Consider the following 27,818-nt stretch of genomic DNA (forward strand, 5'->3'; position numbering starts at 1 on the left):
TAACCCTGTGCGTCTGTCGCTCTCTCCCAAGCATGAAACTGCGTGTGCGGATGAACAAGCAGACCAACCGGGTGGAGCTGGAGGGAGAGGAGCCCACTCTGACAGAGCTCAACGTTCAAATCAGAGAGATCCTTCTGCCTTCACACGGACTCAGGTTAGACCCTCAGGTTAGACCCTCAGGTTAGACCCCCTCAGGTTAGACCCCCTCAGGTTAGACCCCCTCAGGTTAAACCCCCTCAGGTTAGACCCCCTCAGGTTAGACCCCCTCAGGTTAGACCCCCTCAGGTTAAACCCTCAGGTTAGACCCCCTCAGGTTAGACCCCCTCAGGTTAGACCCCCTCAGGTTAAACCCTCAGGTTAGACCCCCTCAGGTTAGACCCCCTCAGGTTAGACCCCCTCAGGTTAGACCCCCTCAGGTTAACCCCTCAGGTTAGACCCCCTCAGGTTAGACCCCCTCAGGTTAGACCCCCTCAGGTTAGAACCCTCAGGTTAGACCCCCTCAGGTTAGACCCCCTCAGGTTAGACCCCCTCAGGTTAGACCCCCTCAGGTTAGACCCCCTCAGGTTAGACCCCCTCAGGTTAAACCCTCAGGTTAGACCCAGACACTTTCTCCTTCTGTTTCTGAAGGGCAATTCCATTGTTTGACTCAGATTTTGACTTTAAAATGTGTGCCGAACAAAAACCATTGATTTCAAAGTTTAACAAACCATACAACTCTCTGCACAATGACTACTTTTAAGAAATTCCACTGACAATTTTGCAAAAACACATTTAGAGGAAGAACTGCAAAGTTTGCTAACAGAATAAAACTGAAGGAGATTTTACGGTGATTCTGTAACCAAACTTGGCATCTGCAGTTTTACCAGTAAATGTGGTGTTTTTAAATGTATTGTGTAAATTGTTCAAAGTAGTCATTGTGCATAGTTGTATGGTTTGTTAAACTTTGAAATCAATGGTTTATGTTTGGCATACATTTTTTAAGTGAAAAATCGGAGTCTCAGCGTAATATTGCCCTGGATCAGTTTGGCATTACATTTACATTTTAGTCATATAGCAGATGCTCTAATCCAGAGCGATTTACAGTTAGTGCATACATTATTTTATTTTTCATACTGGCCCCCCCGTGGGAATGGAACCCACAACCCTGGCGTTGCAAACACCATGCTCTACCAACTGAGCTACATCCCTGCCGGCCATTCCCTCCCCTACCCTGGACGACGCTGGGCCAATTGTGCGCCGCCCCATGGGTCTCCCGGTCGCGGCCGGCTACGACAGAGCCAGGATTCGAAGCCAGGATCTCTAGTGGCACAGCTAGCACTGTGATGCAATGCCTTAGACCACTGCGCCACTCGGGAGTACAGTTGATTGTACAGCGGGAGTACCAGTCAAAAGTTTGGACTCACCTACTCATGCAAGGGTTTTTCTTTATTTTTACTATTTTTTTACACTGTAGAATAATAGTGAAGACATCAAAACTATGAAATAACACATATGGATTCATGTAATCAAATCAAATCAAATCAAATCAAATCAAATTTTATTGGTCACATGCGCCGAATACAACAAGTGCAGACATTACAGTGAAATGCTTACTTACAGCCCTTAACCAACAGTGCGTTTATTTTAAACAAAAAAAGTAAGAATAAAACAACAACAAAAAAAAGTGTTGAGAAAAACAAAGAGCAGAAGTAAAATAAAGTGACAGTAGGGAGGCTATATATACAGGGGGGGTAACGGTGCAGAGTCAATGTGCGGGGGCACCGAAGCTAGTTGAGGTAGTTGAGGTAATATGTACATGTGGGTAGAGTTAAAGTGACTACGCATAAATACTTAACAGAGTAGCAGCAGCGTAAAAGGATGGGGTGGGGGGGCAGTGCAAATAGTCCGGGTAGCCATGATTAGCTGTTCAGGAGTCTTATGGCTTGTGGGTAGAAGCTGTTGAGAAGTCTTTTGGACCTAGACTTGGCACTCCGGTACCGCTTGCCGTGCGGTAGCAGAGAGAACAGTCTATGACTAGGGTGGCTGGAGTCTTTGACAATTTTGAGGGCCTTCCTCTGACACCGCCTGGTATAGAGGTCTTGGATGGCAGGGAGCTTTGCCCCAGTGATGTACTGGGCCGTACGCACTACCACTCTGTAGTGCCTTGCGGTCAGAGGCCAAGCAGTTGCCATACCAGGCGGTGATGCAACCAGTCAGGATGCTCTCGATGGTGCAGCTGTAGAATTTTTTGAGGATCTGAGGACCCATGCCAAATCTTTTTAGTCTCCTGAGGGGGAATAGGCTTTGTCGTGCCCTCTTCACGACTGTCTTGGTGTGCTTGGACCATGATAGTTCGTTGGTGATGTGGACACCAAGGAACTTGAAGCTCTCAACCTGTTCCACTACAGCCCCGTCGATGAGAATGGGGGCGTGCTCAGTCCCTCTTTTTTTTCCTGTAGTCCACAATCATCTCCTTTGTCTTGGTCACGTTGAGGGAGAGGTTGTTGTCCTGGCACCACACGGCCAGATCTCTGACCTCCTCCCTATAGGCTGTCTCATCGTTGTCGGTGATCAGGCCTACCACTGTTGTGTCGTCGGCAAACTTAATGATGGTGTTGGAGTCGTGCCTGGCCATGCAGTCATGGGTGAACAGAGAGTACAGGAGGGGACTGAGCACGCACCCTGAGGGGCCCCCGTGTTGAGGATCAGTGTGGCAGATGTGTTGTTACCTACCCTTACCACCTGGGGGCGGCCCGTCAGGGAAGTCCAGGATCCAGTTGCAGAGGGAGGTGTTTAGTCCCAGGATCCTTAGCTTAGTGATGAGCTTAGAGGGCACTATGGTGTTGAATGCTGAGCTGTAGTCAATGAATAGCATTCTCACGTAGGTGTTCCTCTTGTCCAGGTGGGAAAGGGCAGTGTGGAGTGCGATAGAGATTGCATCATCTGTGGATCTGTTGGGGCGGTATGCAAATTGGAGTGGGTCTAGGGTTTCTGGGATTATGCTGTTGATGTGAGCCATGACCAGTCTTTCAAAGCACTTCATGGCTACAGACGTCAGTGCCACGGGTCGGTAGTCATTTAGGCAGGTTATCTTAGAGTTCTTGGGCACGGGGACTATGGTGGTCTGCTTGAAACATGTTGGTATTACAGACTCGGTCAGGGACATGTTGAAAATGTCAGTGAAGACACTTGCCAGTTGGTCAGCACATGCTCGGAGTACACGCCCTGGTAATCCGTCTGGCCCAGGCGGCCTTGTGAATGTTGACTTGCTTAAAAGTCTTACTCACATCGGCTACGGAGAGCGTGATCACATAGTCGTCCGGAACAGCTGGTGCTCTCATGCATGCTTCAGTGTTGCTTGCCTCGAAGCGAGCATAGAAGTGGTTTAGCTCGTCTGGTAGGCTTGTGTCACTGGGCAGCTCGCGGCTGTGCTTCCCTTTGTAGTCTGTAATAGTTTTCAAGCCCTGCCACATCCGACGAGCGTCAGAGCCAGTGTAGTATGATTCAATCTTAGACCTGTATTGACTCTTTGCCTGTTTGATGGTTCGTCGGAGGTCATAGCGGGGATTTCTTATAAGCTTCCGGTTAGAGTCCCGTTCCTTGAAAGCGGCAGCTCTACCCTTTAGCTCAGTGCGGATGTTGCCTGTAATCCATGGCTTCTGGTTGGGGGTATGTACGTACGGTCACTGTGGGGGACGACATCATCGATGCACTTATTGATGAAGCCAGTGACTGATGTGGTGTACTCCTCAATGCTGTCTGAAGAATCCCGGAACATGTTCCAGTCTGTGCTAGCAAAACAGTCCTGTAGCTTGGCATCTGCGTCATCTGACCACTTTTTTATTAACCGAATCACTGGTGCTTCCTGCTTCAGTTTTTGCTTATAAGCAGGAATCAGGAGGATAGAGTTATGGTCAGATTTGCCAAATGGAGGGCGAGGGAGAGCTTTGTATGCGTCTCTGTGTGTGGAGTAAAGGTGGTCTAGAGTTTTTTTCCCTCTGGTTGCACATTTGACATGCTGGTAGAAATTAGGTAGAACGGATTTAAGTTTCCCTGCATTAAAGTCTCGGCCACTAGGAGCGCTGCATCTGGATGAGCGTTTTCCTGTTGATTAATGGCCTTGTACAACTTGCGTTCAGTGCAATCTTAATGCCAGCATTGGTTTGTGGTGGTAAATAGACAGCTATGAAAAATATAGCTGAAAACTCTCTTGGTAAATAGTGTGGTCTACAGCTTATCATAAGATACTCTACCTCAGGCGAGCAAAACCTCGAGACTTCCTTAGTATTTGATGTTGTACACCAGCTGTTGTTTACAAATATACAGAGACCGCCACCCTTTGTCTTACCGGAGCCAGCCGTTCTGTCCTGCCGATGTAGCGTGTAGCCTGCTAGCTGAATGGTATCATTGTTGTCGTTCAGCCACGACTCGTGAAACATAAGATATTACAGTTTTTAATGTCCCGTTGGTAGGATAACCGTAATCTTAAATCGTCAATTTTATTCTCAAAAGATTGAACGTTGGCTAATAGTATTGATGGGAGAGGCAGTTTACTCGCTCGCCGTCGGATCTCATAAGGCACCCCGACCTACGTCCACGATATCTCCGTCTCTTCCTCAGGCGAATGACGGGGATCTGGGCCTTGCCGGGTGTCTGTAGAATATCCTTCGCGTCCGACTCGTTGAAGAAAAAGTCTTCGTCCAATGCGAGGTGAGTAATCGCTGTCCTGATATCCAGAAGCTCTTTTTGGTTATAAGAGACGATGGCATAAACATTATGTACAAAATAAATTACAAATAACGCGGAAAAACACACATAATAGTACAATTGGTTAGAGGGCTGTAAAACGGCAGCCATCTTCTCCGGCGCTGTTAGGAGACCTGTAGTAACCAAAAAAGTGTTAAACAAATCAAAATATATTTTATATTTGAGATTCTTCAAATAACCATATTTCTCTCAACCAGCTTCATGAGGTAGTCACCTGGAATGCATTTCAATTAACAGGTGTGCCTTGTTAAAAGTTAATTTGTGGAATTTCTTTCCAACTTAATGCGTTTGAGCCAATCAGTTGTGTTGAGCCAAGTCCATATTATGGCAAGAACAGCTCAAATAAGCAAAGAGAAATGACAGTCCATCATTACTTTAAGACATGAAGGTCAGTCAATCCGGAGAATTTCAAGAACTTTAAAAGTTTCTTCAAGTGTAGTCGCAAAAACCATCAAGCGCTATGATGAAACTGGCTCTCATGAGGACCGCCACAGGAATGGAAGACCTAGAGTTACCTCTGCTGCAGAGGATAAGTTCATTTGAGTTACCATCCTCAGAAATTGCAGCCCAAATAAATGTTTCACAGAGTTAAAGTCACATACACATCTCAACATCAACTGTTCATAGGGGACTGTGTGAATCAGGCCTTCATGGTCGAATTGCTGCAAAGAAACCACTACTAAAGGACACCAATAAGAAGAAGAGACCTGCTTGGACCAAGAAACACGAGCAATGGACATTAGAACGGTGGAAATCTGTCCTTTGGTCTGATGAGTCCAAATTGGAGATTTTTGGTTCCAACCGCCGTGGCTTTGTGAAACACGGTGTGGGTGAACGGATGATTTCCGCATGTGTATTTCCCACCGTAAAGCATGGAGGAGGAGGTGTTATGGTGTGGGGGTGCTTTGCTGGTGACACTGTCTGTATTTTATTGAGAATTCAAGGAACACTTAACCAGCATGGCTACCGCAGCATTCTGCAGCGATACGCCATCCCATCTGGTTTGGCTTAGTGGGACTATCATTTGTTTTTCAACAGGACAATGACCCAACACACCTCCAGGCTGTGTAAGGGCTATTTTACCAAGAAGGAGAGTGATGGAGTGCTGCATCAGATGACCTGGCCTCCACAATCCCCCGACCTCAACCCAATTGAGATGGTTTGGGATGAGTCGGACGGCAGAGTGAAGGAAAAGCAGCCAACAAGTGCTCAGCATATGTGGGAACTCCTTCAAGACTGTTGGGAAAGCATTCCAGGTGAAGCTGGTTGAGAGAATGCCAAGAGTGTGCAAAGCTGTCATCAAGGCAAAGGGTGGTTATTTGAAGAATCTCAAATATTAAATATATTTTGATTTGTTTAACACTTTTTTGGTTACTACATGATTCCATATGTGTTATTTCATAGTTTTGATGCCTTCACGGTTATTCTACAATGTAGAAAATAGTAAAAATGAAGAAAAACCCTTGAATGAGTAGGTGTTATAAAACTTTTGACCGGTAGTGTATATATATGTGTGTGTGTGTGTGTGTGTGTGTGTGTATGTGTGTGTATGTGTATGTGTGTTAGTAAAGTATAAGGGTCACATGTCGAATGCTGTAAAGTTTACCCATGGCCCATTGTGGTTGGGACTTGACCAGATCCTAACTCTCCTCTGTCCCCAACAGCCCAGACACAGAGTTCACCTTGTCCCTGAATGGTTCAGATCCTAACTCTCCTCTGTCCCCCACAGCCCAGACACAGAGTTCACCTTGTCCCTGAATGGTTCAGATCCTAACTCTCCTCTGTCCCCAACAGCCCAGACACAGAGTTCACCTTGTCCCTGAATGGTTCAGATCCTAACTCTCCTCTGTCCCCAAAAGCCCAGACACAGAGTTCACCTTATCCCTGAATGGTTCCGATCCTAACTCTCCTCTGTCTCCAACAGCCCAGACACAGAGTTCACCTTATCCCTGAATGGTTCCGATCCTAACTCTCCTCTGTCTCCAACAGCCCAGACACAGAGTTCACCTTGTCCCTGAATGGTTCAGATCCTAACTCTCCTCTGTCCCCCACAGCCCAGACACAGAGTTCACCTTGTCCCTGAATGGTTCAGATCCTAACTCTCCTCTGTCCCCAACAGCCCAGACACAGAGTTCACCTTGTCCCTGAATGGTTCAGATCCTAACTCTCCTCTGTCCCCAAAAGCCCAGACACAGAGTTCACCTTATCCCTGAATGGTTCCGATCCTAACTCTCCTCTGTCCCCCAACAGCCCAGACACAGAGTTCACCTTGTCCCTGAATGGTTCAGATCCTAACTCTCCTCTGTCCCCCAACAGCCCAGACACAGAGTTCACCTTGTCCCTGAATGGTTCAGATCCTAACTCTCCTCTGTCCCCAAAAGCCCAGACACAGAGTTCACCTTATCCCTGAATGGTTCCGATCCTAACTCTCCTCTGTCCCCCAACAGCCCAGACACAGAGTTCACCTTGTCCCTGAATGGTTCAGATCCTAACTCTCCTCTGTCCCCCAACAGCCCAGACACAGAGTTCACCTTGTCCCTGAATGGTTCAGATCCTAACTCTCCTCTGTCTCCAACAGCCCAGACACAGAGTTCACCTTGTCCCTGAATGGTTCAGATCCTAACTCTCCTCTGTCCCGAACAGCCCAGACACAGAGTTCACCTTGTCCCTGAATGGTTCAGATCCTAACTCTCCTCTGTCCCCAACAGCCCAGACACAGAGTTCACCTTGTCCCTGAATGGTTCAGATCCTAACTCTCCTCTGTCCCGAACAGCCCAGACACAGAGTTCACCTTGTCCCTGAATGGTTCAGATCCTAACTCTCCTCTGTCTCCAACAGCCCAGACACAGAGTTCACCTTGTCCCTGAATGGTTCAGATCTTCTATCTGACTCTGGTCAGACTTTGTCCTCCTGTGGCATCGTCTCTGGGGACCTGGTCTGTGTCATCCTACCTCCATTGGTGGCTGTGCCCTCCGCCGCCTCTGCCCCCTCCGCTGCCCCTGCTCCCTCAGCCCGCCAGGCCCCCTCAGCCTCCCCTGCCCCCTCAGCCCGCCAGGCCCCCAGCGGTAGCAGCAGTAGTTCTGGGGTGTACCAAGCTGTACCCCCACCAGCCCAATGCTCCAGTGAGGTGAGCCCTCGACACCTAACACCAGTAGTATATTACACTACAGTGCATTGGGAAAGTATTCAGACCCCTTGATTTTTTTCCACATTTTGTTACGTTACAGCCTTAGTCTAAAATGTATTAAATTATTTTTTTTCCTCATCCATCTACACACAATACCCCGTAATGACAAAGTGAAAATAGGTTTTTCGATTTTTTTGCAAATTTAAACAAAATAAAAGTATTCAGACCCTATGCTATGAGACTCGAAATTGAGCTCAGGTGCATCCTGTTTCCATTGATCATCCTTGAGATGTTTCTACAACTTGGTTGGAGTCCACCTGTGGTAAATTCAATTGATTGGACATGATTTGGAAAGGCACACACCTGTCTATATAAGGTCCCACAGTTGACAGTGCATGTCAGAGCAAACACCAATGAAAAAAATCACAATAATCGCAAGAATGGCTTCAGATCAAAGTCTACGTTGAGACCGAAGGGAGCAAGGGTCTTTTAAATTAAAGATCCAGGCAGCCTCTCGTTTTAACAATAAGTTGTCGAGGTCACCCCCTCTCCTAGGGAGGGTGACATGTTCGATGCCGATATAACGTAGGGACGAAATCGAGTGGTTCGCTTCCAAAAAGTGGGCAGCGACATGGGTATGTAGAGTTTTTGCACCTAATGGTGCTACGATGTTCCGAGATTCGTACTTTTTAATTTGCGCTTTGTTTTACCCACATAATGTTTTCCACAAGGACAAGTTATAAGGTAAATAACTGCCTTAGCAGAGCACGTGATAACACCAAGGCATGAGGTCGAAGGAATTGTCCGTAGAGCACCGAGACAGGATTGTGTCAAGGCACAGATCTGGGGAAGGGTACAAAACAATTTCTGCAGCATTGAAGGTCCCCAAGAACACAGTGGCCTCCATCATTCTTAAATGGAAGAAGTTTGGAACCACCAAGACTCTTCCTAGAGCTGGCTGCCCGGCCAAACTGAGCAATCGGGGGAGAAGGGCCTTGGCCAGGGAGGTGACCAAGAACCCGATGGTCACTCTGACAGAGCTCTACAGTTCCTCTGTAGAGATGGGAGAACCTTCCAGAAGGACAACCATCTCTGCAGCACTCCACCAATCAGGCCTTTATGGTAGAGTGGCCAGACGGAAGCCACTCCTCAGTAAAAGGCACATGACAGCCCGCTTAGAGTTTCACAAAATACACCTAAATGACTCACAGACCATGAGAAACAAGATTCTCTGGTCTGATGAAACCAAGATTGAACTCTTAGCTTGAATTCCAAGCGTCACGTCTGGAGGAAACCTGGCACCATCCCTACAGTGAAGCATGGTGGTGGCAGCATCATGCTGTGGGGATGTTTTTCAGCGGCAGGGACTGGGAGACTAGTCAGGATCGAGGCAAAGATGAACGGAGCAAAGTACAGAGAGATCCTTGATGAAAACCTGCTCCAGAGTGCTCAGGACCTCAGACTGGGGCGAAGGTTCACCTTCCAACAGGACAACGACCCTAAGCACACAGCCAAGACTACGCAGGAGTGGCTTCGGGACAAGTCTCTGAATGTCCTTGAGTGGCCCAGCCAGAGCCCGGACTTGAACCCGATCTAACATCTCTGGAGAGACCTGAAAATAGCTGTGCAGCGACGCTCCCCATCTAACCTGACAGAGCTTGAGAGGATCTGCAGAGAAGAATGGGAGAAACTCCCCAAATACAGGCGTGCCAAGCTTGTAGCGTCAAGACTCGAGGCTGTAATCGCTGCCAAAGGTGCTTCAACAGAGTACTGAGTAAAGGATCTGAATACTTTTGTAAATGTTATATTTCTAAAAACAGTACAGGGTATTGTGTGTAGATTGATGAGGAAACCTATTTTTAATCCATTTTAGAATAAGGCTGTAAAGGAACAAAACGTGGAACAAGTCAAGGGGTCTGAGTATTTTCCGAATGCATTTTTACCTTTATTTAACCAGGTTTTCTAAAATGTCTAAAAACCTGTTTCTGCTTTGTCATTATGGGATGTTGGGTGTAGATTGATGAGGGGGGGAAAACGATGTAATCAATTTTAGAATAAGGCTGTAACGTAACAAAATGTGGAAAAAGTCAAGGGGTCTGAATACTTTCCCAATGCAATGTGTATATATACATTATTTGTAAATCAGATGATTTTGCAGTAATCCAATTTTATTGTGAGTTTTATAGAGCTCTTAATAGGATACTGCTGTTGACTTTCTTCTCAGAACCAGATAGTCACCATGGTGATTTGTGTTGTTGATCCAGGCCAGCACCGTCAGGGGGGTGGAGCCTCAACAGGAAGTGGTCAGAGGGGAGGAGCAGGAAGAAGAGGCAGGTCGGTGGGTGTGGGAGCCCATGCTGTGTGGGGAGGCAGAAGGGGGGAAGGTACCCCATTCCCTGGAAGTTCTACACCACCAGGCTCAGAGCAGCAGTACCTGTGATGCCCTGATGGTGGCAGTACACCTCCTGATGCTAGAGACAGGCTTCCTGTGCCAGGTAAGGCTCTGCAGGAGACTGGGGCTTCCTGTTTCAGATAAGGCTCTGCAGGAGACTGGGGCTTCCTGTGCTAGGTAAGGCTCTGAAGGAGACTGGGGCATCCTGTTTCAGGTAAGGCTCTGCAGGAGACTGGGGCTTCCTGTGCCAGGTAAGGCTCTGCAGGAGACTGGGGCTTCCTGTTTCAGGTAAGGCTCTGCAGGAGACTGGGGCTTCCTGTTTCAGGTAAGGCTCTGCAGGAGACTGGGGCTTCCTGTGCCAGGTAAGGCTCTGCAGGAGACTGGGGCTTCCTGTTTCAGGTAAGGCTCTGCAGGAGACTGGGGCTTCCTGTTTCAGGTAAGGCTCTGCAGGAGACTGGGGCTTCCTGTTTCAGATAAGGCTCTGCAGGAGACTGGGGCTTCCTGTGCTAGGTAAGGCTCTGAAGGAGACTGGGGCATCCTGTTTCAGGTAAGGCTCTGCAGGAGACTGGGGCTTCCTGTGTCAGGTAAGGCTCTGCAGGAGACTGGGGCTTCCTGTTTCAGGTAAGGCTCTGCAGGAGACTGGGGCTTCCTGTTTCAGGTAAGGCTCTGCAGGAGACTGGGGCTTCCTGTTTCAGGTAAGGCTCTGCAGGAGACTGGGGAAGAATCTCAATTGCAAACACCTCGCATCCTCTCTGCTTCCTTCTCAAAACCCATTGGAGGAGAAGGTCAGGGGGGGAGGGACCTCTGGCGTTCTCATCCAATGGGTTTTTGAGAAGGAGGCGAGGAGAGAGGACGCTAGGAGTATGCAATCGAGATTCTCCCTGAGGAAGCATCCCAAATGGCACCCTATTCCCTAGATAGTGCACTACTTTAGACCAGGACCCATAGGACTCTATATGGGATAGGGGGCCATTTGGGACGTACACCTGGTACTACATTATAACGTGACTATACTGTGCTGTCAGATGGATGGTTCTCTGACAGCAGTGTGTGTGTGTGTGTGTGTGTGTGTGTGTGTGTGTAGGGCCCTGAGGTGTGTCCTGGTGAGATGCCAGCAGGATGGAGGGCACCAGGAGGCCTGTACAGACTGCAGTATGCCCATCCTCTCTGTGATGGCAGCCTGGCCATAGTCCTAGCTGTACCAATGGGACCCATTCTGGTCATCAACGGTCAGTCTCAGTGTTTCTCATAGCTATGGTTGTGTCCCAAATGGTACCCTATTCCCTATATAGTGCACTACTTTAGACCAGAGAATGGCACCCTATTCCCTATATAGTGCACTACTTTAGACCAGAGAATGGCACCCTATTCCCTATATAGTGCACTACTTTAGACCAGAGAATGGCACCCTATTCCCTATATAGTGCACTACTTTAGACCAGAGAATGGCACCCTATTCCCTATATAGTGCACTACTTTAGACCAGAGAATGGCACCCTATTCCCTATATAGTGCACTACTTTAGACCAGAGAATGGCACCCTATTCCCTATATAGTGCACTACTTTAGACCAGAGAATGGCACCCTATTCCCTATATAGTGCACTACTTTAGACCAGAGAATGGCACCCTATTCCCTATATAGTGCACTACTTTAGACCAGAGAATGGCACCCTATTCCCTATATAGTGCACTACTTTAGACCAGAGAATGGCACCCTATTCCCTATATAGTGCACTACTTTAGACCAGAGAATGGCACCCTATTCCCTATATAGTGCACTACTTTAGACCAGAGAATGGCACCCTATTCCCTATATAGTGCACTACTTTAGACCAGAGAATGGCACCCTATTCCCTATATAGTGCACTACTTTAGACCAGAGAATGGCACCCTATTCCCTATATAGTGCACTACTTTAGACCAGAGAATGGCACCCTATTCCCTATATAGTGCACTACTTTAGACTCAGAGAATGGCACCCTATTCCCTATATAGTGCACTACTTTAGACCAGAGAATGGCACCCTATTCCCTATATAGTGCACTACTTTAGACCAGAGAATGGCACCCTATTCCCTATATAGTGCACTACTTTAGACCAGAGAATGGCACCCTATTCCCTATATAGTGCACTACTTTAGACCAGAGAATGGCACCCTATTCCCTATATAGTGCACTACTTTAGACCAGAGAATGGCACCCTATTCCCTATATAGTGCACTACTTTAGACCAGAGAATGGCACCCTATTCCCTATATAGTGCACTACTTTAGACCAGAGAATGGCACCCTATTCCCTATAGTGCACTACTTTAGACCAGAGAATGGCACCCTATTCCCTATATAGTGCACTACTTTAGACCAGAGAATGGCACCCTATTCCCTATATAGTGCACTACTTTAGACCAGAGAATGGTACCTTATTCCCTATATAGTGCACTACTTTAGACCAGAGAATGGCACCCTATTCCCTATATAGTGCACTACTTTAGACCAGAGAATAGTACCCTATTCCCTATATAGTGCACTACTTTAGACCAGAGAATGGCACCTATTCCCTATATAGTGCACTACTTTAGACCAGAGAATGGCACCCTATTCCCTATATAGTGCACTACTTTAGACCAGAGAATGGCACCCTATTCCCTATATAGTGCACTACTTTAGACCAGAGAATGGCACCCTATTCCCTATATAGTGCACTACTTTAGACCAGAGAATGGCACCCTATTCCCTATATAGTGCACTAATTTAGACCAGAGAATGGCACCCTATTCCCTATATAGTGCACTACTTTAGACCAGAGAATAGTACCCTATTCCCTATATAGTGCACTACTTTAGACCAGAGAATGGCACCCTATTCCCTATATAGTGCACTACTTTAGACCAGAGAATGGTACCCTATTCCCTATATAGTGCACTACTTTAGACCAGAGAATGGCACCCTATTCCCTATATAGTGCACTACTTTAGACCAGAGAATGGCACCCTATTCCCTATATAGTGCACTACTTTAGACCAGAGAATGGCACCCTATTCCCTATATAGTGCACTACTTTAGACCAGAGAATGGCACCCTATTCCCTATATAGTGCACTACTTTTGACTAGGGACCCCTCTAGGGTGCCATTTGGAAGGCAGTCTCAGTGTTTGACCCAGTTCTGCTTATCATATCATTACTGATCTCATTGGTCGTTTCCCCTGATTCAGCTGTATATTGCTCCCCTCTGCAGCCACCCTGAAGATGAACCAGCAGGTGGACACAGTGAGAAAACTGTCGCTGAAGCCCTCCACCTATGTGACCGACCAGTGGACAGGTTAGTGTGTCTGGTGACCGACCAGTGGACAGGTTAGTGTGTGTCTGGTGACTGACCAGTGGACAGGTTAGTGTGTGTCTGGTGACCGACCAGTGGACAGGTTAGTGTGTGTCTGGTGACTGACCAGTGGACAGGTTAGTGTGTGTCTGGTGACTGACCAGTGGACAGGTTAGTGTGTGTCTGGTGACTGACCAGTGGACAGGTTAGTGTGTGTCTGGTGACTGACCAGTGGACAGGTTAGTGTGTGTCTGGTGACTGACCAGTGGACAGGTTAGTGTGTGTCTGGTGACTGACCAGTGGACAGGTTAGTGTGTGTCTGGTGACCGACCAGTGGACAGGTTAGTGTGTGTCTGTATCTGGTGACTGACATGTGGACAGGTTAGTGTGTATCTGGTGACCGACCAGTGGACAGGTTAGTGTGTATCTGGTGACTGACCAGTGGACAGGTTAGTGTGTGTCTGGTGACTGACCAGTGGACAGGTTAGTGTGTGTCTGGTGACTGACCAGTGGACAGGTTAGTGTGTGTCTGGTGACTGACCAGTGGACAGGTTAGTGTGTGTCTGGTGACTGACCAGTGGACAGGTTAGTGTGTGTCTGGTGACTGACCAGTGGACAGGTTAGTGTGTGTCTGTATCTGGTGACTGACATGTGGACAGGTTAGTGTGTGTCTGGTGACCGACCAGTGGACAGGTTAGTGTGTGTCTGTATCTGGTGACTGACATGTGGACAGGTTAGTGTGTATCTGGTGACCGACCAGTGGACAGGTTAGTGTGTATCTGGTGACTGACCAGTGGACAGGTTAGTGTGTGTCTGGTGACTGACCAGTGGACAGGTTAGTGTGTGTCTGGTGACTGACCAGTGGACAGGTTAGTGTGTGTCTGTATCTGGTGACTGACCAGTGGACAGGTTAGTGTGTGTCTGTATCTGGTGACTGACCAGTGGACAGGTTAGTGTGTATCTGGTGACTGACCAGTGGACAGGTTAGTGTGTGTCTGGTGACCGACCAGTGGACAGGTTAGTGTGTATCTGGTGACTGACCAGTGGACAGGTTAGTGTGTGTCTGGTGACTGACCAGTGGACAGGTTAGTGTGTGTCTGGTGACTGACCAGTGGACAGGTTAGTGTGTGTCTGGTGACTGACCAGTGGACAGGTTAGTGTGTGTCTGTATCTGGTGACTGACCAGTGGACAGGTTAGAGTGTGTCTGGTGACTGACCAGTGGACAGGTTAGTGTGTCTGGTGACTGACCAGTGGACAGGTTAGTGTGTGTCTGGTGACTGACCAGTGGACAGGTTAGTGTGTATCTGGTGACTGACCAGTGGACAGGTTAGTGTGTGTCTGGTGACTGACCAGTGGACAGGTTAGTGTGTGTCTGGTGACTGACCAGTGGACAGGTTAGTGTGTGTCTGGTGACTGACCAGTGGACAGGTTAGTGTGTGTCTGGTGACTGACCAGTGGACAGGTTAGTGTGTGTCTGGTGACTGACCAGTGGACAGGTTAGTGTGTGTCTGGTGACTGACCAGTGGACAGGTTAGTGTGTGTCTGGTGACTGACCAGTGGACAGGTTAGTGTGTGTCTGGTGACCGACCAGTGGACAGGTTAGTGTGTGTCTGTATCTGGTGACTGACATGTGGACAGGTTAGTGTGTATCTGGTGACTGACCAGTGGACAGGTTAGTGTGTGTCTGGTGACTGACCAGTGGACAGGTTAGTGTGTGTCTGGTGACTGACCAGTGGACAGGTTAGTGTGTGTCTGGTGACTGACCAGTGGACAGGTTAGTGTGTGTCTGGTGACTGACCAGTGGACAGGTTAGTGTGTGTCTGTATCTGGTGACTGACATGTGGACAGGTTAGTGTGTGTCTGGTGACCGACCAGTGGACAGGTTAGTGTGTGTCTGTATCTGGTGACTGACATGTGGACAGGTTAGTGTGTATCTGGTGACCGACCAGTGGACAGGTTAGTGTGTATCTGGTGACTGACCAGTGGACAGGTTAGTGTGTGTCTGGTGACTGACCAGTGGACAGGTTAGTGTGTGTCTGGTGACTGACCAGTGGACAGGTTAGTGTGTGTCTGTATCTGGTGACTGACCAGTGGACAGGTTAGTGTGTGTCTGTATCTGGTGACTGACCAGTGGACAGGTTAGTGTGTATCTGGTGACTGACCAGTGGACAGGTTAGTGTGTGTCTGGTGACCGACCAGTGGACAGGTTAGTGTGTGTCTGGTGACTGACCAGTGGACAGGTTAGTGTGTATCTGGTGACTGACCAGTGGACAGGTTAGTGTGTGTCTGGTGACTGACCAGTGGACAGGTTAGTGTGTGTCTGGTGACTGACCAGTGGACAGGTTAGTGTGTGTCTGGTGACTGACCAGTGGACAGGTTAGTGTGTGTCTGTATCTGGTGACTGACCAGTGGACAGGTTAGAGTGTGTCTGGTGACTGACCAGTGGACAGGTTAGTGTGTCTGGTGACTGACCAGTGGACAGGTTAGTGTGTGTCTGGTGACTGACCAGTGGACAGGTTAGTGTGTATCTGGTGACTGACCAGTGGACAGGTTAGTGTGTGTCTGGTGACTGACCAGTGGACAGGTTAGTGTGTGTCTGGTGACCGACCAGTGGACAGGTTAGTGTGTATCTGGTGACTGACCAGTGGACAGGTTAGTGTGTATCTGGTGACTGACCAGTGGACAGGTTAGTGTGTGTCTGGTGACTGACCAGTGGACAGGTTAGTGTGTATCTGGTGACCGACCAGTGGACAGGTTAGTGTGTGTCTGGTGACTGACCAGTGGACAGGTTAGTGTGTGTCTGGTGACCGACCAGTGGACAGGTTAGTGTGTGTCTGGTGACTGACCAGTGGACAGGTTAGTGTGTGTCTGGTGACTGACCAGTGGACAGGTTAGTGTGTCTGTATCTGGTGACTGACCAGTGGACAGGTTAGTGTGTGTCTGTATCTGGTGACTGACCAGTGGACAGGTTAGTGTGTGTCTGGTGACTGACCAGTGGACAGGTTAATGTGTGTCTGTATCTGGTGACTGACCAGTGGACAGGTTAGTGTGTATCTGGTGACCGACCAGTGGACAGGTTAGTGTGTATCTGGTGACTGACCAGTGGACAGGTTAGTGTGTGTCTGGTGACTGACCAGTGGACAGGTTAGTGTGTGTCTGGTGACTGACCAGTGGACAGGTTAGTGTGTGTCTGTATCTGGTGACTGACCAGTGGACAGGTTAGTGTGTGTCTGTATCTGGTGACTGACCAGTGGACAGGTTAGTGTGTGTCTGGTGACTGACCAGTGGACAGGTTAGTGTGTATCTGGTGACTGACCAGTGGACAGGTTAGTGTGTGTCTGGTGACTGACCAGTGGACAGGTTAGTGTGTGTCTGGTGACTGACCAGTGGACAGGTTAGTGTGTATCTGGTGACTGACCAGTGGACAGGTTAGTGTGTGTCTGGTGACTGACCAGTGGACAGGTTAGTGTGTGTCTGGTGACTGACCAGTGGACAGGTTAGTGTGTGTCTGGTGACTGACCAGTGGACAGGTTAGTGTGTGTCTGGTGACCGACCAGTGGACAGGTTAGTGTGTGTCTGTGTCTGGTGACCGACCAGTGGACAGGTTAGTGTGTGTCTGTATCTGGTGACTGACCAGTGGACAGGTTAGTGTGTGTCTGTATCTGGTGACTGACCAGTGGACAGGTTAGTGTGTGTCTGGTGACTGACCAGTGGACAGGTTAGTGTGTGTCTGTATCTGGTGACCGACCAGTGGACAGGTTAGTGTGTATCTGGTGACTGACCAGTGGACAGGTTAGTGTGTGTCTGTATCTGGTGACCGACCAGTGGACAGGTTAGTGTGTATCTGGTGACTGACCAGTGGACAGGTTAGTGTGTATCTGGTGACCGACCAGTGGACAGGTTAGTGTGTATCTGGTGACCGACCAGTGGACAGGTTAGTGTGTATCTGGTGACTGACCAGTGGACAGGTTAGTGTGTGTCTGGTGACTGACCAGTGGACAGGTTAGTGTGTATCTGGTGACTGACCAGTGGACATGTTAGTGTGTATCTGGTGACTGACCAGTGGACAGGTTAGTGTGTGTCTGGTGACTGACCAGTGGACAGGTTAGTGTGTATCTGGTGACTGACCAGTGGACATGTTAGTGTGTGTCTGGTGACCGACCAGTGGACAGGTTAGTGTGTGTCTAGTGATTGACCAGTGGACAGGTTAGTGTGTGTCTGTATCTGGTGACTGACCAGTGGACAGGTTAGTGTGTGTCTGGTGACTGACCAGTGGACAGGTTAGTGTGTATCTGGTGACTGACCAATGGACAGGTTAGTGTGTGTCTGGTGACTGACCAGTGGACAGGTTAGTGTGTGTCTGGTGACTGACCAGTGGACAGGTTAGTGTGTATCTGGTGACTGACCAGTGGACAGGTTAGTGTGTATCTGGTGACTGACCAGTGGACAGGTTAGTGTGTGTCTGGTGACTGACCAGTGGACAGGTTAGTGTGTGTCTGGTGACTGACCAGTGGACAGGTTAGTGTGTGTCTGGTGACCGACCAGTGGACAGGTTAGTGTGTGTCTGTATCTGGTGACTGACCAGTGGACAGGTTAGTGTGTGTCTGTATCTGGTGACTGACCAGTGGACAGGTTAGTGTGTGTCTGGTGACTGACCAGTGGACAGGTTAGTGTGTGTCTGTATCTGGTGACCGACCAGTGGACAGGTTAGTGTGTATCTGGTGACTGACCAGTGGACAGGTTAGTGTGTGTCTGTATCTGGTGACCGACCAGTGGACAGGTTAGTGTGTATCTGGTGACTGACCAGTGGACAGGTTAGTGTGTATCTGGTGACTGACCAGTGGACAGGTTAGTGTGTATCTGGTGACTGACCAATGGACAGGTTAGTGTGTGTCTGGTGACTGACCAGTGGACAGGTTAGTGTGTGTCTGGTGACCGACCAGTGGACAGGTTAGTGTGTGTCTGGTGACTGACCAGTGGACAGGTTAGTGTGTATCTGGTGACTGACCAGTGGACAGGTTAGTGTGTGTCTGGTGACTGACCAGTGGACAGGTTAGTGTGTATCTGGTGACTGACCAATGGACAGGTTAGTGTGTGTCTGGTGACTGACCAGTGGACAGGTTAGTGTGTGTCTGGTGACTGACCAGTGGACAGGTTAGTGTGTATCTGGTGACTGACCAGTGGACAGGTTAGTGTGTATCTGGTGACTGACCAGTGGACAGGTTAGTGTGTGTCTGGTGACTGACCAGTGGACAGGTTAGTGTGTGTCTGGTGACTGACCAGTGGACAGGTTAGTGTGTATCTGTATCTGGTGACTGACCAGTGGACAGGTTAGTGTGTGTCTGTATCTGGTGACTGACCAGTGGACAGGTTAGTGTGTGTCTGGTGACTGACCAGTGGACAGGTTAGTGGTGTATCTGGTGACTGACCAGTGGACAGGTTAGTGTGTGTTGTATCTGGTGACTGACCAGTGGACAGGTTAGTGTGTATCTGGTGACTGACCAGTGGACAGGTTAGTGTGTGTCTGGTGACTGACCAGTGGACAGGTTAGTGTGTGTCTGGTGACTGACCAGTGGACAGGTTAGTGTGTGTCTGGTGACTGACCAGTGGACAGGTTAGTGTGTATCTGGTGACTGACCAGGGGACAGGTTAGAGTGTTTCAGACTCTGTGTCTGTATCTGGTCACTGCAAGATTGTACATTTAGAGCTTGGAGTGGTCAGGTTTGTCTGTCGTCGTTTATCGCTCTGTCTGTTCTGTTACAGGTGATAGTGTCTGTTCTGTCTGTCCTGATACAGGTGATAGTGTCTGTTCTGATACAGGTGACAGTGTCTGTTCTGTCTGTGTATCTGCAGGTGACAGTGCAGCGGCCGTCTACACAGAGCTGAGGAAGCTGTCCCGGATCTTCAAAGACCAGATGGTGTATCCTCTGATAGCTGCAGCCAGAGAAGGTACTGTGAAGTAGATATGTAGTACTGTTATTAAGAAGGAAATGTATGGAAATATGACATTGGTCTCTCAGATATCACTGCAATCATATAAAATCATTGAATAGCAAATGTTAATGGCAAATATGTGTCCAATCCATGACTCCCTGTCTCCCCCTGGTGTCTGGTGGTATAACAGCCATGGCCCTGCCAGCAGTGTTGTAACTAACCATCTCTCTGTGTTTTGACTCCCTGTCTCCCCCTGGTGGTATAACAGCCATGGCCCTGCCAGCAGTGTTGTAACTAACCATCTCTCTGTGTTTTGACTCCCTGTCTCCCCCTGGTGTCTGGTGGTATAACAGCCATGGCCCTGCCAGCAGTGTTGTAACTAACCATCTCTCTGTGTTTTGACTCCCTGTCCATGACAGCCATGGCCCTGCCAGCAGTGTTGTAACTAACCATCTCTCTGTGTTTTGACTCCCTGTCTCCCCCTCTGGTGGTATGACAGCCATGGCCCTGCCAGCAGTGTTGTAACTAACCATCTCTCTGTGTTTTGACTCCCTGTCTCCCCCTGGTGGTATAACAGCCATGGCCCTGCCAGCAGTGTTGTAACTAACCATCTCTCTGTGTTTTGACTCCCTGTCTCCCCCTGGTGGTATAACAGCCATGGCCCTGCCAGCAGTGTTGTAACTAACCATCTCTCTGTGTTTTGACTCCCTGTCTCCCCCTGGTGGTATAACAGCCATGGCCCTGCCAGCAGTGTTGTAACTAACCATCTCTCTGTGTTTTGACTCCCTGTCTCCCCCTGGTGGTATGACAGCCATGGCCCTGCCAGCAGTGTTGTAACTAACCATCTCGCTGTGTTTTGACTCCCTGTCTCCCCCTGGTGGTATGACAGCCATGGCCCTGCCAGCAATGTTTGGCCTGCCAGTCCTTCCTCCGGAGCTGTTACTGAGGGTGCTGAGACTGCTGGACGTCTCCTCTCTCCTGGCCCTCTCCTCAGTCAACAGACACCTCCACCAGGCCACCACAGACCCTGCCCTCTGGAGACACCTCTACCACAGAGACTTCAGGGGTAAGAGGAACACACAGGGATATATTTAGAAACACACATTAAAAGACAGGAGGTCTTAGGTCTAGCCGGAGGTCTCGCTGGGTAAGAGTGTCTGTTAAATGACTGAAACGTCATGTAAAGAGAAATTAATGTTATGCCACCATATGTACTTTCTTTAAAATTGTATTGTTGTATTATGATTATGATTCATTGACTGCATCGATGGTGTTGTATTCTGATTCATTGACTGCATCGATGGTGTTGTATTCTGATTCATTGACTGCATCGATGGTGTGGTTCTGATTCATTGACTGCATCGATGGTGTTGTATTCTGATTCATTGACTGCATCGATGGTGTTGTGTTCTGATTCATTGACTGCATCGATGGTGTTGTGTTCTGATTCATTGACTGCATCGATGGTTCCCTCCCTGAATGATGTCTCTGAATGCCAGAGGCAGTCTCTGCTTTAAAGGTGTCTGTTCCTCTCCTCAGGGTGCAGACAGACAGACAGACAGACAGACAGACAAGACAGTCTGATTCTAAATGTCAGAGCAGAGCTATGCCTGTTCTCCTGAGATGTGTTGGTGACTGTATTAAAGATATGTTAGTTAGTGAGTGCATGTCGTGTGATGAAGATTCTTATTTTATTTTTTGCAGACTGCCAAGACCACAGCAGAGCCAGAGACACTCAATGGAGAGAGGTGAGTCAGATCATAGTATTCTATATATTGACTATGCACTTTGAATAAATCTATTTGTCAGCTGTATTAATGATATTGCTCATCATCTCTGGAATCAACCCACGGATAGTAAGTCTCTGTTCATTAGTGACTGCTTTAGAAATCAATAAAACCCCAGCTACGATCTGATATCAATAAAACCCCAGCTACGATCTGACATCAATAAAACCCCAGCTACAATCTGACATCAATAAAACCCCAGCTACAATCTGACATCAATAAAACCCCAGCTACAATCTGACATCAATAAAACCCCAGCTACAATCTGACATCAATAAAACCCCAGCTACGATCTGTCATCAATAAAACCCCAGCTACAATCTGACATCAATAAAACCCCAGCTACGATCTGACATCAATAAAACCCCAGCTACAATCTGACATCAATAAAACCCCAGCTACAATCTGTCATCAATAAAACCCCAGCTACAATCTGACATCAATAAAACCCCAGCTACGATCTGACATCAATAAAACCCCAGCTGACATCAGAGCAACATGCTGTCTCATCAATATCTGTTCCTAACAACATCTTTCTATAGATGTCTTTATTTTAAACACATATCAACTCATCAATATCAACTGATGTTAACGACAACAAGTTTTGAAATGACATGCTGCTGTAATCCCAAATGGCACCCTATTCACTATGGGTCCTGGTCTAAAGTAGTGCACTATATAGGGAATAGGGTGCCATTCTCTGGTCTAAAGTAGTGCACTATATAGGGAATAGGGTGCCATTCTCTGGTCTAAAGTAGTGCACTATATAGGGAATAGGGTGCCATTCTCTGGTCTAAAGTAGTGCACTATATAGGGAATAGGGTGCCATTCTCTGGTCTAAAGTAGTGCACTATATAGGGAATAGGGTGCCATTCTCTGGTCTAAAGTAGTGCACTATATAGGGAATAGGGTGCCATTCTCTGGTCTAAAGTAGTGCACTATATAGGGAATAGGGTGCCATTCTCTGGTCTAAAGTAGTGCACTATATAGGGAATAGGGTACCATTCTCTGGTCTAAAGTAGTGCACTATATAGGGAATAGGGTGCCATTCTCTGGTCTAAAGTAGTGCACTATATAGGGAATAGGGTGCCATTCTCTGGTCTAAAGTAGTGCACTATATAAGGAATAGGGTACCATTCTCTGGTCTATAGTAGTGCACTATATAGGGAATAGGGTGCCATTCTCTGGTCTAAAGTAGTGCACTATATAGGGAATAGGGTGCCATTCTCTGGTCTAAAGTAGTGCACTATATAGGGAATAGGGTGCCATTCTCTGGTCTAAAGTAGTGCACTATATAGGGAATAGGGTGCCATTCTCTGGTCTAAAGTAGTGCACTATATAGGGAATAGGGTGCCATTTGGGACACACTGTCTAACTCTCTGGTACCATTTGGGAGTCAGCCACTGTCTAACTCTCTGGTACCATTTGGGACTCAGTCACTGTCTAACTCTCTGGTACCATTTGGGACTCAGCCACTGTCTAACTCTCTGGTACCATTTGGGACTCAGTCACTGTCTAACTCTCTGGTACCGTTTGGGAGTCAGCCACTGTCTAACTCTCTGGTACCATTTGGGACTCAGCCACTGTCTAACTCTCTGGTACCATTTGGGAGTCAGCCACTGTCTAACTCTCTGGTACCGTTTGGGACTCAGCCACTGTAACTCTGGTACCATTTGGGACTCAGCCACTGTCTAACTCTCTGGTACCATTTGGGACTCAGCCACTGTAACTCTGGTACCATTTGGGAGTCAGCCACTGTCTAACTCTCTGGTACCATTTGGGAGTCAGCCACTGTCTAACTCTCTGGTACCATTTGGGAGTCAGCCACTGTCTAACTCTCTGGTACCATTTGGGACTCAGCCACTGTCTAACTCTCTGGTACCATTTGGGAGTCAGCCACTGTCTAACTCTCTGGTACCATTTGGGACTCAGCCACTGTCTAACTCTCTGGTACCATTTGGGAGTCAGCCACTGTCTAACTCTCTGGTACCATTTGGGACTCAGCCACTGTAACTCTGGTACCATTTGGGAGTCAGCCACTGTCTAACTCTCTGGTACCATTTGGGACTCAGCCACTGTAACTCTGGTACCATTTGGGACTCAGCCACTGTCTAACTCTCTGGTACCATTTGGGAGTCAGCCACTGTCTAACTCTCTGGTACCATTTGGGACTCAGCCACTGTCTAACTCTCTGGTACCATTTGGGACTCAGCCACTGTCTAACTCTCTGGTACCATTTGGGACTCAGCCACTGTCTAACTCTCTGGTACCATTTGGGACTCAGCCACTGTCTAACTCTCTGGTACCATTTGGGACTCAGCCACTGTCTAACTCTCTGGTACCATTTGGGACTCAGCCACTGTAACTCTGGTACCATTTGGGAGTCAGCCACTGTCTAACTCTCTGGTACCATTTGGGACTCAGTCACTGTCTAACTCTCTGGTACCATTTGGGACTCAGCCACTGTCTAACTCTCTGGTACCATTTGGGACTCAGCCACTGTCTAACTCTCTGGTACCATTTGGGACTCAGCCACTGTCTAACTCTCTGGTACCATTTGGGACTCAGCCACTGTCTAACTCTCTGGTACCATTTGGGACTCAGCCACTGTAACTCTGGTACCATTTGGGAGTCAGCCACTGTCTAACTCTCTGGTACCATTTGGGACTCAGCCACTGTCTAACTCTCTGGTACCATTTGGGACTCAGCCACTGTCTAACTCTCTGGTACCATTTGGGACTCAGCCACTGTAACTCTGGTACCATTTGGGAGTCAGCCACTGTCTAACTCTCTGGTACCATTTGGGACTCAGCCACTGTCTAACTCTCTGGTACCATTTGGGACTCAGCCACTGTCTAACTCTCTGGTACCATTTGGGACTCAGCCACTGTAACTCTGGTACCATTTGGGACTCAGCCACTGTCTAACTCTCTGGTACCATTTGGGACTCAGCCACTGTCTAACTCTCTGGTACCATTTGGGACTCAGCCACTGTAACTCTGGTACCATTTGGGAGTCAGCCACTGTCTAACTCTCTGGTACCATTTGGGAGTCAGCCACTGTCTAACTCTCTGGTACCATTTGGGAGTCAGCCACTGTCTAACTCTCTGGTACCATTTGGGACTCAGCCACTGTCTAACTCTCTGGTACCATTTGGGACTCAGCCACTGTCTAACGCTCTGGTACCATTTGGGACTCAGCCACTGTCTAACGCTCTGGTACCATTTGGGACTCAGCCACTGTCTAACTCTCTGGTACCATTTGGGACTCAGCCACTGTCTAACTCTCTGGTACCGTTTGGGACTCAGCCACTGTAACTCTGGTACCATTTGGGAGTCAGCCACTGTCTAACTCTCTGGTACCATTTGGGAGTCAGCCACTGTCTAACTCTCTGGTACCATTTGGGAGTCAGCCACTGTCTAACTCTCTGGTACCATTTGGGACTCAGCCACTGTCTAACTCTCTGGTACCATTTGGGAGTCAGTCACTGTCTAACTCTCTGGTACCATTTGGGACTCAGCCACTGTCTAACTCTCTGGTACCATTTGGGAGTCAGCCACTGTCTAACTCTCTGGTACCATTTGGGACTCAGCCACTGTAACTCTGGTACCATTTGGGAGTCAGCCACTGTCTAACTCTCTGGTACCATTTGGGACTCAGCCACTGTCTAACTCTCTGGTACCATTTGGGACTCAGCCACTGTCTAACTCTCTGGTACCGTTTGGGACTCAGCCACTGTAACTCTGGTACCATTTGGGAGTCAGCCACTGTCTAACTCTCTGGTACCATTTGGGAGTCAGCCACTGTCTAACTCTCTGGTACCATTTGGGAGTCAGCCACTGTCTAACTCTCTGGTACCATTTGGGACTCAGCCACTGTCTAACTCTCTGGTACCATTTGGGAGTCAGTCACTGTCTAACTCTCTGGTACCATTTGGGACTCAGCCACTGTCTAACTCTCTGGTACCATTTGGGAGTCAGCCACTGTCTAACTCTCTGGTACCATTTGGGACTCAGCCACTGTCTAACTCTCTGGTACCATTTGGGACTCAGCCACTGTCTAACTCTCTGGTACCATTTGGGACTCAGCCACTGTCTAACTCTCTGGTACCGTTTGGGACTCAGCCACTGTCTAACTCTCTGGTACCATTTGGGAGTCAGCCACTGTCTAACTCTCTGGTACCATTTGGGAGTCAGCCACTGTCTAACTCTCTGGTACCATTTGGGACTCAGCCACTGTCTAACTCTCTGGTACCATTTGGGACTCAGCCACTGTCTAACTCTCTGGTACCATTTGGGAGTCAGCCACTGTCTAACTCTCTGGTACCATTTGGGAGTCAGCCACTGTCTAACTCTCTGGTACCATTTGGGAGTCAGCCACTGTCTAACTCTCTGGTACCATTTGGGACTCAGTCACTGTCTAACTCTCTGGTACCATTTGGGAGTCAGCCACTGTCTAACTCTCTGGTACCATTTGGGACTCAGCCACTGTCTAACTCTCTGGTACCATTTGGGAGTCAGCCACTGTCTAACTCTCTGGTACCATTTGGGACTCAGCCACTGTCTAACTCTCTGGTACCGTTTGGGACTCAGCCACTGTAACTCTGGTACCATTTGGGACTCAGCCACTGTCTAACTCTCTGGTACCATTTGGGACTCAGCCACTGTCTAACTCTCTGGTACCATTTGGGACTCAGCCACTGTCTAACTCTCTGGTACCGTTTGGGAGTCAGCCACTGTCTAACTCTCTGGTACCATTTGGGACTCAGCCACTGTCTAACTCTCTGGTACCATTTGGGACTGAGCCACTGTCTAACTCTCTGGTACCATTTGGGACTCAGCCACTGTCTAACTCTCTGGTACCATTTGGGACTCAGCCACTGTCTAACTCTCTGGTACCGTTTGGGAGTCAGCCACTGTCTAACTCTCTGGTACCATTTGGGACTCAGCCACTGTCTAACTCTCTGGTACCATTTGGGACTCAGCCACTGTCTAACTCTCTGGTACCATTTGGGACTCAGCCACTGTCTAACTCTCTGGTACCATTTGGGACTCAGCCACTGTCTAACTCTCTGGTACCATTTGGGAGTCAGCCACTGTCTAACTCTCTGGTACCATTTGGGAGTCAGCCACTGTCTAACTCTCTGGTACCATTTTAATTTCAGCCGCTGTCTAACTCTCTGGTACCATTTTAATTTCAGCCACTGTAACTCTGGTACCATTTGGGACTCAGCCACTGTCTAACTCTCTGGTACCATTTGGGAGTCAGCCACTGTCTAACTCTCTGGTACCATTTGGGACTCAGCCACTGTCTAACTCTCTGGTACCATTTTAATTTCAGCCGCTGTCTAACTCTCTGGTACCATTTTAATTTCAGCCACTGTCTAACTCTCTGGTACCATTTTAATTTCAGCTCTACAAGAGGAAGTACAAGTGGAAAAGAGAAGCAGCTAGTTATCCCCGCCCCTGCCCCGTTACCACCCTGTCCCCCCACCCCTCTACCCCCTCCACCCCCTCCCCAACAGCCCCTTCCCCCTCTACCCCCCTGGCATCATTGGTGGGGAGTACGACCAGAGACCTGGCTTCCCCGGTGGCATTCTGCCCCGCCCCCGCTACGACCCCATTGGTCCGCTCCCAGGTCACGACCCCACAGCAGGAGGGCTGATTGGACGAAGGGGGCTGAGGCCTGCTGGGAACCGGCCGGCTGACATCAGAAGAGGGTTCATATGAACCCCTGACCCCTAGTGGTGGTGTAGGAGAATGACCACCACACAGAGGAGCCATAATAAAACAGAGGTGTGGAAGACTGATTGATTGATTGATTGATTGATTGATTGATTGATTAGCCTACCTATATTTAAATAACAAGGCACAAGAGTCCGTTCTATAGTCACATATACATTGCGTTGTTCGGCCCGATGCGCAACGGGTCAAGAAACACTAACCCGCATCCAGCCTGCTTATTGGCCCCCAAAACCTCATCCAGGTGTTTTTATAAAACCTATCCCTGACCCAGAATCAGCTTTAAAAACTCATGTTCTCCTGTGTGTGTTAGTGAGTGATGAGATCATACTGATCTGCTATCTTCATTTGATCACGCTGTTGTTGCAGAGAATTTTGCTGCACAGCAGGAAATGCAAACTTGTAGTGTATTAAATAAAAAAAAAAGCCTTCTAATGTTTTCCTGTGAGAAACTGGTCAAATTAAGATAGCAGATCTGTATGAGGAGTTTCTGTCTTCCACATTTTTGTAAAGCACTTGTTTCCCGCAGACTAAAGCTTTCAATTAAAATGAGAAATGGCAATCGACTGGTTTTAGCTGTGGTCATATTTTAGCCCTCAGTCTCTCTCTCTGAGTACCTGACTGTTCAGGGGTGATTTAACAGTCATGTACAATGAACTAAAATATAAACGCAACATGTAAAGTGTTGGTCCCATGTTTTATGAGCTGAAATAAAAGATCCCAGAAATGTTCCATACGCACAAAAAAGCTTATTTCTCAAAAATGTTGTGCACA

General features: G+C 48.3%; 1 protein-coding gene across 1 annotated transcript; it reads left to right on the forward strand.

The window, feature by feature from the left end:
- LOC121566452 (F-box only protein 7-like) lies at positions 1 to 27,610 on the forward strand. Its single transcript, XM_045218548.1, has 9 exons — positions 1 to 154; positions 7,585 to 7,873; positions 10,138 to 10,368; positions 11,350 to 11,494; positions 13,501 to 13,584; positions 19,436 to 19,531; positions 20,406 to 20,582; positions 21,221 to 21,264; positions 26,716 to 27,610. The coding sequence occupies exons 1-9, from the start codon at positions 33 to 35 to the stop codon at positions 26,965 to 26,967; spliced, it is 1,440 nt and encodes a 479-aa protein (XP_045074483.1). The 5' UTR covers positions 1 to 32; the 3' UTR covers positions 26,968 to 27,610.
- Positions 27,611 to 27,818: the final 208 nt, after the last annotated feature.

Source organism: Coregonus clupeaformis, unplaced genomic scaffold (assembly GCF_020615455.1).
Source record: "Coregonus clupeaformis isolate EN_2021a unplaced genomic scaffold, ASM2061545v1 scaf1659, whole genome shotgun sequence".
NCBI classification, from domain to species: domain Eukaryota; kingdom Metazoa; phylum Chordata; class Actinopteri; order Salmoniformes; family Salmonidae; genus Coregonus; species Coregonus clupeaformis.